This window comes from Pseudorasbora parva, chromosome 5 (assembly GCF_024679245.1).
Source record: "Pseudorasbora parva isolate DD20220531a chromosome 5, ASM2467924v1, whole genome shotgun sequence".
Taxonomy (NCBI): domain Eukaryota; kingdom Metazoa; phylum Chordata; class Actinopteri; order Cypriniformes; family Gobionidae; genus Pseudorasbora; species Pseudorasbora parva.
In genome coordinates, this window is record NC_090176.1 from 43,813,047 (window position 1) to 43,824,328 (window position 11,282).

Consider the following 11,282-nt stretch of genomic DNA (forward strand, 5'->3'; position numbering starts at 1 on the left):
AAGACAGCTGAAGACAGCTCCCTTCAGAGATCCATTCATATAAACCCCTGCCCTCAAGTCAATATTTATATGTTGCTTCCAATATTTCAAGCATCGCAGTGAGTTTGTTGTGCCTGTACAGTATTTCCTTTGCTAGTGTGTCTGTTCTCTTTGCATCAGTGTTCATTATGTCTATCTCTAGCCATTGACAATGTCCTGTTTATAGATGTAATATTTCTACAAAAAAATAATGACATTTTGGGAAATGATTGCATTTTGTGTACAAGTCCGGAACAGAAATTGGGCAAAATAAAACTAACAAAAAATGTTAAGGGCTTTTTAGTAGAGATGTACCGGCTATCCAGCCATCCATTGGAACCAGACAGTTTTTGCTCCAAACAGGTTTCTTTTTCAACCACTGCCTTTCTACTGAAAAGCCCTCTAAATCTTGAAAATGTCCCCTTTTAGATGCACCAGAACTTAAAATTGTGAAATTTGCATTCTCAGGGAAATTCACAAAACATAAATGGTGTTTAAAGGCTATAAAACTACAAAGTGACTAAATTTCAACATCAATTCTCCGAAGAGCCAGTCCTTCATTGAATAATGGAACTTTTCTATTTTATTAGGTGCAAGACAGCTCAGACAGCTGTGACAGTGAAACTACAGTGACATCGCATGCAGGAGAAGTCAGCACGCCAGTAGCGTTGGAGTACCCCAACTTTGAAAGATTGCTGGGCGAGGAAGCCCATTCTCTGCCCAGAGGCACATGTAGCCAGAGTGAAGCCAACCGAGAAATCCCTGAGATCCCCAGCCTCCAGATTCCCAATCCAAACTCTGACAATATTAGCACTAATGGACCACTACTTTCTCCTGACTCTGATAGGGCTTCCATAGTCGAGTCTGGTTTCAACACCCTGCAAGAACCCACCACAGACTCTCCAAAAGTGGATTTAAGTGTGATTGCAGATGCTACAACAGATTCCATCTCGGATGTAACTCATGAAGGTAGCCTCTCTCAGCCTGATTTGGTCATGGGTCCAGACTCTCCTAAAGATCTACATTCATCCTTTGGGTCAGAGTTTTTGGATCTTGAGCAATGCCACCCCACGGCTCAAAGGAGGCAGAAGGCCCTCCACACAGCCCATCAAATGTCATCCTCAATGGACGAGGAACGTCCTGGCCGAGTATGGGTAAGGGACAAGGACATGCTGAGGGAAAGTTTGGAGAGGAATCCTTTAAGGAGATCCAGCTCCCTCCCAACGTCTTCGCTCAGCCCGTCTCGAGTGGTCACCTCCATGCGCATCCAACTCGGAAAGGGTTCGGTCAAACACTGTACCCCACCCTCGTACACATACCGCTACGACGAGGAGAATCGCAGTGACAGGGAAGAAGTGGATTCCATCATGGAAGAAGATGAAGTTGATAATGCGCCTATGCTCCAGAATTCTGCTCCAGCAGATAAATCAAAGATGGATAGGGGAACACCACCACCACACCATCTCAATATACCTCAACATCTGACTCGCTCTTCCAGCTCGCTTTATAGCGTCCCTAACGACTGGCCCCCAAGGCCCCTGGGTGAAGGTCCAACCTGGAGCACATGTAGTGTCCCAAACCTTTCTTATTATACAGGTCCGGCCCACCCTCTTCCTCATCCTCCTCCTCATGGGTCCTTTTACTCTCCACAACATGGAGTGGCCTACAACTTCTCATACCCTACCAGACTTCCCCACCATACTCCCTTCCCACAACCGCAGAGCTCACCTTGTCCTCAGCCTCTTCAGAGCAATACATTTACTCCACCACATGGGGCGCCCTTTACACCCCATTACAATATACATTATGCGCATCCACACAGCACACCATACAACCCATTCAGTTCACTTTATAACGTTTCTCAGGGAGCTCCCTACAGCCCCTCAATGAACATCCACAACAACCCATACCAAACTAACGTCCCTCTTGCGCAGTCCCACAGTGCCCCCTACACTTTGGGATACAACGAAAACTCCTCTCATCACCACGGTGCCCCCTACAGTCATCCATATTATCCTTCTCCCCCCTACCCTTTCTCCTTTGGGACTCCTCCGGCACCCACCCCTGTGATGGGCAGCACAGAGATGCAGCTCAGGAGGGTTCTCCATGATATCCGTGGGACAATGCAGAACCTTGGTCAGGTGAAAACAGCCAAAATTATTTTTATACTTGTATATTGCATGACCTACCATGATGTATTTTTTTTTTTTTTATTGTTTGTGACTAAGGCAGAGGTATACACAGTTTTATGGTGTACACTATCATGGGCTGGACTTGACAGTGATTAGGAAATATCAAGTAATAAAAACACAATGGGATATGTCCCAAACAAGTCTAGAGAAGAAAGAACATCAATATCTAAAGGCCCCTGTGTGAAGAGGTAGCCTGTGTGTGTGCGTGCGTGCGTGCGTGCGTGCGTGCGTGCGTGCGTGCGTGGTGTGAATGTATGTAGCCTGTGACCTGTAATAAGAGTTTTGTTTAACCCAAAGTTTTATATATACATAAAGTGGAACAAGGAAGTGTGTTCCGGTTTCATATGAATCCCACCCTAAATGCAAATAATCAGCCGAGTCAGCATGCTGCATTATCCTGGGCTCAGTTTAGACATGTATTTCCTGCGTGACTCATAAGTTATAACTGGTCTGTGGTTTTGTTGGCAGAGCTCATCTGTGCATGGAGGGGACACACCCATTGACAGGATCAGTACACCACACTCTGTCCAATTGCTTTATGAGGTACATCATTTCCCAAAGAGGAAGCAGTCACATGATAGTTCATTTTCATAACATGAGTTGCATCAGTAGAAGCCTGTTATGAAATTGAGACGATCCTATAGCTTGTGCAATCGTTTTTGAGTAGTCTTTAACCCATTATTCATGTCCCTAATAGGAGCTCCAGATGCGGCGCAGGAGTTTGAACGTCTTCCGGACTCAAATGATGGATCTGGAACTAGCTCTCATGAGACAACAGTCGATGGTCTACCAGCATCTTAGTCCAGATGAGAGGTGAGAAACAGAATCACAAGCCACAAAGGGTAAAGATCTTCACCCTCCACGCTCCTTTTGCCCAAATCTCTCACACTGTGAAATGTTCTGGTCTTGAAAGCCAAAAAACTGCTTTTTTGTATCAGTAGTTTTGTGCCGGAGGGCCACCAGGGGGCCAAGGGAGTCTGTTTTTTTTTTTAAATATACAGGTCCTTCTCAAAAAATTTGCATATGTGATAAAAGTTTATTATTTTCCATAATGTAATGATACAAATTTAACTTTCATATATTTTAGATTCATTGCACACCAACTGAAATATTTCAGGTCTTTTATTGTTTTAATACTGATGATTTTGGCATACAGCTCATGAAAACCCAAAATTCCTATCTAAAAATATGAGCATATCATGAAAAGGTTCTCTAAATTAGCTATTAACCTAATCATCTGAATCAACTAATTAACTCTAAACACCTGCAAAAGATTCCTGAGGCTTTTAAAAACTCCCAGCCTGGTTCATTACTCAAAACCGCAATCATTGGTAAGTCTGCCGACCTGACTGCTGTCCAGAAGGCCATCATTGACACCCTCAAGCTAGAGGGTAAGACACAGAAAGAAATTTCTGAACGAATAGGCTGTTCCCAGAGTGCTGTATCAAGGCACCTCAGTGGGAAGTATGTGGGAAGGAAAAAGTGTGGCAAAAAACGCTGCACAATGAGAAGAGGTGACCGGACCCTGAGGAAGATTGTGGAGAAGGACCGATTCCAGACCTCGGGGGACCTGCGGAAGCAGTGGACTGAGTCTGGAGTAGAAACATCCAGAGCCACCGTGCACAGGCGTGTGCAGGAAATGGGCTACAGGTGCCGAATTCACCCAGTCAAGACACTTTTGGGCTACAGAGAAGCAGCACTGGACTGTTGCTCAGCGGTCCAAAGTACTTTTTTTGCTACTAATTTTGCGTGTCATTCGGAAATCAAGGTGCCAGAGTCTGGAGGAAGACTGGGGAGAAGGAAATGCCAAAATGCCTGAAGTCCAGTGTCAAGTACCCACAGTCAGTGATGGTCTGGGGTGCCATGTCAGCTGCTGGTGTTGGTCCACTGTGTTTTATCAAGGGCAGGGTCAATGCAGCTAGCTATCAGGAGATTTTGGAGCACTTCATGCTTCCATCTGCTGAAAAGCTTTATGGAGATGAAGATTTCATTTTTCAGCACGACCTGGCACCTGCTCACAGTGCCAAAACCACTGGTAAATGGTTTACTGACCATGGTATTACTGTGCTCAATTGGCCTGCCAACTCTCCTGACCTGAACCCCATAGAGAATCTGTGGGATATTGTGAAGAGAAAGTTGAGAGAAGCAAGACCCAACACTCTGGATGAGCTTAAGGCCGCTATCGAAGCATCCTGGGCCTCCATAACACCTCAGGATTGCCACAGGCTGATCGCCTCCATGCCACGCCGCATTGAAGCAGTCATTTCTGCAAAAGGATTCCCGACCAAGTATTGAGTGCATAACTGAACATAATTATTTGAAGGTTGACTTTTTTTTGTATTAAAAACACTTTTCTTTTATTGGTCGGATGAAATATGCTAATTGTTTTAGAATCTTTGAGTTACTTTTTTGAGAATGATTTTGGAATTTTGGGTTTTCATGAGCTGTATGCCAAAATCATCCGTATTAAAACAATAAAATACCTGAAATATTTCAGTTGGTGTGCAATGAATCTAAAATATATGAAAGTTACATTTTTATCATTACATTATGGAAAATAATGAACTTTTATCACATATGCAAATTTTTTTAGAAGGACCTGTATAAATATAAAATGTAATACATTTTTCCACCTTTATTTTAAACTTTATGATTTCAAATTTCTGTTTTTACAGTTATGTTAATTTCCCGTAGCACTGAACAGCTGTACAATTTGATTGAGAGAAAGGGTAGATGTAGCAATAAACTTAACGTCAAACTAAATATTTAAACAAATCATACATACTAATAATTTGTCATTAATGAAAAATAAATTATAACCGCTGTACCTCTACTGGAAATTTACCAAGCATTTACAAACTGTCTGCAGAACTGATAAAAACTGAACTGTGAAAATCTTGAACCCTGTGTTGTTCCAGGCGGGAGGCAGAACAACTCCAAACACTGCGGACCGCAGTCAGGCAGGAGCTGCAGGACCTGGAGCTGCAGCTGGAAGATCGCCTGCTCTCTCTGAATGAAGAGATGCGCAGCAGCTCCCAACACAGCGGCTTCTACCGCCACCACATGGTCAGTGCATGCACCCTCAACTGCCTTAGCTTAGACCTAATTCTGCTTTAAATTCTCTACCTAAAGTTTCTGTTAGCAGGTAATAAAATAAAATTTCTCATTTTATTTTATAACCCCTTAGGATTGGATGTGAAATCTAAATGTGAATTCTAACCTGATATATTTAGAATAAACATAAACAGACATTACATTGTGATTATGTAATATATAAAACATCACTGAGTTGAATTTCAATAACTATTACATACCATTATTATGATATAAAATGACAAAAATGTGGAAATGTTTTATATACACTACTGTTAAAATTCTGGGGGTCAGTAAGATTAATTATTATTAAATAATTATTACTTAAGTAAGGATGCATTAAATTGATCAACTTTTTTTTTTTTTTACTTTCTGTTCATCAAAAAAATCCTAAACACCAAATATATCCCAGTTTCCTTAAAAAATATTAAACAGCACAACTGTTTGAACATAGATCATAATAAGAAATGTTTCCTGAGCACCAACTCTGCATATTAGAATAATTTAATCATGTGACTGAAAACTGGAGTAAAGAAAATTGCAGAAAATTCAGCTTTGCCATCAAAGGAATACATTAAGAAAATTAATTGTAAAAAGTTCACAATATTACAATTTTCAATGTACTTGTGATCAAATAAATGCAGCTTTGTTGACCAAAAGCATTTAAAAAATGGCCAACCATAAAATGTTGAAAGGTAGTGCATGTTGATTTTTTTGACCCTTCAGTAACATATGTGTGTCTCACAGGGCATGCAGAGAGGTCAAAGCATGGAAAGCCTGTCGAATTCTTCAGCACTGCGGGCTATGGAGCCGGTGAGTGGATTATTCTCATGTTTCAATGTCCTGTATCAGATATCATCTCCATGCCTTATTCTACTCTCGGATTCCTCTTTCCCTGTATATATTATTGCATGTGAATGTAAAGATGACGGACCTCCTGAAGGAGCAATTGTACCTTCAATCTGAGCTGGGATATGAGGCTGCCACACCCAGTTCAGGCCGCTCATCGAGAGCATCCAGCCCTGGCAGATTCAACCAAACACTCGAGTCTTGCTCTCCTTCCCTGCAAAGAGGCAGTGTTTACCGGGCCACCCTCAACCTCACACCCACCGTCCCTCCGCGACCTGGAATGGAAGTTCCTCGGCCTGTATCACCAGAAAAAATGGAGCCGAGTCTGACAAATACTTCTTTGGAGTTCAGCAGAGATGAGGACGAGTCGTCACTGGATGGTCGCAAGAGCAGGATGACGGAGGACTGCAGTCCCACCGAGTGGAGGAGTAAAAGTAGAGTAAATGGTGACCTGCAACATCTTATACAGGAGGTGAAAGAACTTATATATTTTAAGGGGGCCTGTTATGCCCCTTTTTATGTAATATAATATATAAGATGTAATATATCGCAGGTGTCCCCTAAATGTGTCTCTAAAGTTTCAGCTCATGCTCCATGGACCATTTATAATACCATGTTGTAAATGCCCATTTTTGAGTGGAAGTAAAAGCATGCAGTTTTTGTGTGTGTATCTTTAAATGCAAATGAGTTGCAGCTCCTTACTTTCCAGAAGATGGCGGAGCTTTACAGTTTGTGCCTCGGTCCGGATACTCTAACAAAGACTAACAAAACATCTGTTTGGTTTTGATTATCATCTCTATTGCGGCCACGCTCATTTGACATTGCAGTTCTTCATCATCATGAGAGTTTTTATTTGCATGCATTTTAAAGCCATATCAGTTTAACTTCTGATGTATGGTTTTCTGAGCACACCCATCTGAAGCATGTGCACAGTTAGCTGGTTGTCAGACGGCGTGTCCTATGAGTATTAAATTGAGTTCTCTTTCATTGATTTGAAAATCTTTCCTGTTTATTATCTCAGTCCTTTAAAGTAGCTGCATTTGAATGAAACAAGAGATAACAAGACATGACAAGTGCTGGCCTCAGATACCTGTATCAGCGGTCACTATACACTGTTGCTTACAGGGAATCGGCTAACTGACTTTGAAATGTTGCGACTGACTAATCAAGAATTTCAGAGAGCCGTGTAATAAGAATAAATATCTGACAGAAAAAGCAGCATGTGTTTCCATCTCCACCTCAAAAGAAAGTGTAAAAGGCTTATTTGACTGTCTTTGGCACCGTTTGAGTGAGTTCTTTGTTGTTGTAATGGTTTTTGGTGGTGTGTGTGATGATTGACAGATTTGCACATAAAATATCATGCATCAGTTTAGGCTGATTTACAAGTCTGCCAATGCCATGATGGTCCAGCAATTCCGAGGCTTCTAAGGGAAACTTGGACCGAATTGGTTCCTTGTTATTCACCTGAGTAAATTCAAGGCCTGTGGAGTGATGTAACAGCCTGGCAAGACCTGATGTTCCTCATCGCCGTGTCAATGTGTATTTGACACTTCACAGTACTGCCAGTTCTTGGGATTTCATATATGGAGAAAAATGAAAGGGGGGGGACTGTTCAAATAGTTTAATATCATTGTCATAGTTTGCTGTATGACAGATTTACACGTGTTATAGTAACTAAAAGTTGTCTCTGAACTATATTTTTCAGCAGTATTATAGTAGTTTGGCTGTTTTCTGAATACAATTTTTTAACTTTTCTAGTAACAAACTACCGTATTTTTTGGTAAATAGGTCAAATATTTAGTAAATAGGTAAATATTGGTGTACAAGTCACACTTTATTATTACATTCAGAAATTATGTAAAATACTGTTAAATAAAACAAAAAATTAACAAACATTATTAACACTAAACATATTTTAGTTCTTACCCCACAATAAATCCTTTAAATTGAACTGCAGTCAGGACTGAAAATGTGAAGCAGAAATTATAGTGCCATTTATTATAAACTACATTCATTATAAATGGCTGGCCTAAACAAATGTATTTAAAGCGAAACTGAAACTGCTGGCATGTGGAAAATGTGCTATACAAATAAACGTAATCTTGCGTGCCTCTCATATCCGGGACAAATTTGTGCATTTTTGCATACTTGATGTTAATTGAACTTCGAAATATAACTCGCAGCACAATTCAGATAATAAAAAATTGACTTATATTCTGGAAAATCTTTTTTTCCCCACCAAATATTATTGGCGTCATCAAATAATTCAAATAAATAATTCAAATGATTGACTGATTTGTGTCTCGATGCAGCATTTTAGGTCTTTTTACTGTATAGTTAGTGTTTGATTTTCCTGCCTTTAATGCAGACTGACATCATTTCTTTTGTATCGTCCCGCAGATTAAAGAAAGCATCGCGGATGAAATCCGGCAGGAGATTGTGAACGAGCTTCTGGCTGCTGTGTCGCCACACAGATCTCCTCTTCCAGCCAGGAAGCCCCCTGTGTAAGCATCATAACAGAGGAGGGAGGTTTGTTTGATGGATCACATTATGCTCTATACAGATATGTTAAGTGCTTGAAAACTGGTAACAGGAAGAGATATACTTCCGTTTCCTAGAAATGAATCGAATGCTAAATGATTATTAAAGTTTTTGAGAGACGTTTCTTGTGCTCAGCAAAGCTGCATTCATTCGATTAAGCATTTATTTGAAATATATATTTTTTACAACAATGGATAAATCAGTTTTAATTTTTAATGGCTATACAAGTTTGATTTAAGAAAAGATATTTTAGATTTTAAACATGAAAGAAGAAAACACAATGTTACTGATATTTATCTGACAAAAATATTTGGCAAAGCTACAGGTTTTTTGGAAGCCTGTTTCCGCCACTAAATAAAAAAAATTAAAGAGTAATTGCAACTTTTTATCTCAGAATCGTGACTTTATATTTATTTATTCTGACTTTATAACTCGCAATTGTGAGGAAAAAAAGGCAGAAATCTGAGATAAAAAGTCGCAATTACTTTTTTCTTTTTATTTATTTATTGGTGGGCTACATAGGTTTTAATTTACCATGCAAAAAAAATGCATTTGAAAACAAAAGCTGACAGGAGAACATACAATGACTACAACATAATCAGTTAATAATCTGGTTGTTTTATCTTGTTTTCTAGTAACTAAAATTTGTAACGGAACCATATTTTTCAGAAGTATAATATTAGTTTGGCTGGTTTCTATATATAAACTTTTTTTTAGTTTTCTTTTTTTTTTTTTTGGTAAATAGGTCACACCTGACTATAAATATGATGGATCACATAAATTATATCACATTTTATATATATATATATATATATATATATATAATGCGATCAATCCAAAATTTTAGATGTCTTCAAAGATAAACGTTTTTGCCATTGCAAATATATTCGTCACATGCATTGTGATGAGCAAGAGATTGTGGATTATAAATGTATGTAGAATTAAATCTCTACCAAAATGTATTGATAGATTGTTTAATATAATTTAAAAGGTATATTACATTTATTTAATACATTTTATACAAAATATCAAAATAAATGTAATTACTAAACTAAATTAACTAAATCAACTAAATTGCTGCCCACATTGTCACTATATGAAAACTGAAATGAGTGGGATGACCACCGTTTTCTCCAGAACGACTGTACAGCCGAATCAAATTCTGTTGCATTATTTTCCTGTTAACACGGTGAAGCTGCTTGGAAGAAATCGCCATTGTAAAAAGTGCTTTATAAATAAAGTTGACTTGACTGTTAGAAGGCAGTACACTGTAAAAAATTATTTAGAAAAAAAGTTACCTGGTTGCCTTAAAATTGAGTTAATTGAAATTAAAATTTTGAGTTAATACAATGACAGTTTTTTGAGATTCGACAACCTTTATCAAAATATTATTAAAAGATTTTGTAAGCATATTGGGTAATTGTGTGTTTTATTTGTGATGATGCAGTGAAACATGCCAAATAGTGCTATTTTCATGATTTATCAAATTTTTTATGTGGTTCAGATACAAAAATATTTTGAGTTTCTATTTATTAAACACATTTCCTTCATTGTATCAACTCAAATTTTTATTTTCAATAAACTCAAAATTTTAAGGCAACCAGGTTACTTACTTTTTAAAGTTAAACCAACAAAAACCAACCAATTTTTTTTACAGTGTAGGCAGGTTACAGTCTTCTCAGTTAACATCACTGTTTTGTTTCCTTCTACAGGTGAAGTAAATCCTGTGAAATAGTCGCAACGAACACTGGTTAAAGCTTTGCACTGAGAACGGCCCAGCACCTCTTTCTGGTTCTGTCTGTGAAGCCCTTCCAGACTCTAATGCTTCTGGACTGTCGAGTTGCAGCAAATCTGCTAAGTCCAGATTCCACATTTGCAGCGGTTGAGATCTTCCACTGTCCGAATCCGCAAAGGGCATCCGTCTGGTACATATTACAGAAATGTAATAAATCTTTTGGGATGTATTTAAGTATGTGATGCAGGTCTTGTCGAATGTATGCAGCAGTTGAAAAGACTTGTGGGTGACTAAAGTTTTCTGTGCGAGTGTGTCTTTGTCTATCAAGGACAAAAAATGTCTACTGTAATCAGACTTGTTTCTAATTCAGCCTCTGTGAGGAACTAACTGTGCAATACATTTCACTTTTTTCTCTCAAACTTGAACTTAACAATCACAACTACTGTTCTACTCAAAATGCACACAGCTGTCTTCATTCCCTGTTGATAGTCTATCACATACTGTATAGATAAAACACTTAATCCTTCGGAGCACGTTCGTAAACATTTTGTCCTGTGAGAAGAAAAAGCACTAAATTCTCTTTATACACATATATACACTAGCACACTCTTAAAATATTGATTTATTCTTAAAGACAGCAGAGGATAGTCTGTCAGATCAGCTGTCTTCTGGATTTAAAGTGTTCAACTTCAGTTTCCCTCAGTGTGAATGAGTTGTGTGTTGTTATCTAAGATTAAATGAATTGTAATACTAATTGATTTAGTGCAACTAAGGGGATGTGTTCCCTTTCCGCCTGGGATGCATGAGGGATAATCTTTAATGCAAATCATTAATAAAGATTTATTTATTTTATA

The 11,282-nt window shown here is 38.7% G+C and overlaps 1 protein-coding gene across 3 annotated transcripts in view; it reads left to right on the forward strand.

Moving 5' to 3' along the window:
* The window catches only part of itprid2 (ITPR interacting domain containing 2), a 64,780-nt gene extending 53,498 nt beyond the window's left edge, over positions 1-11,282 (forward strand). For 2 of the 3 annotated variants that reach the window (XM_067444440.1, XM_067444442.1), the window contains 8 exons: positions 609-2,159; positions 2,679-2,753; positions 2,908-3,023; positions 5,129-5,276; positions 6,051-6,116; positions 6,229-6,624; positions 8,553-8,681; positions 10,406-11,282. In XM_067444440.1, the coding sequence (XP_067300541.1) occupies positions 609-2,159; positions 2,679-2,753; positions 2,908-3,023; positions 5,129-5,276; positions 6,051-6,116; positions 6,229-6,624; positions 8,553-8,660 (2,460 nt within the window). In that variant the 3' untranslated portion in view covers positions 8,661-8,681; positions 10,406-11,282. The remainder of the gene's footprint in view (positions 1-608; positions 2,160-2,678; positions 2,754-2,907; positions 3,024-5,128; positions 5,277-6,050; positions 6,117-6,228; positions 6,625-8,552; positions 8,682-10,405) is intronic. The other variant, XM_067444441.1, reaches the window with a different exon arrangement.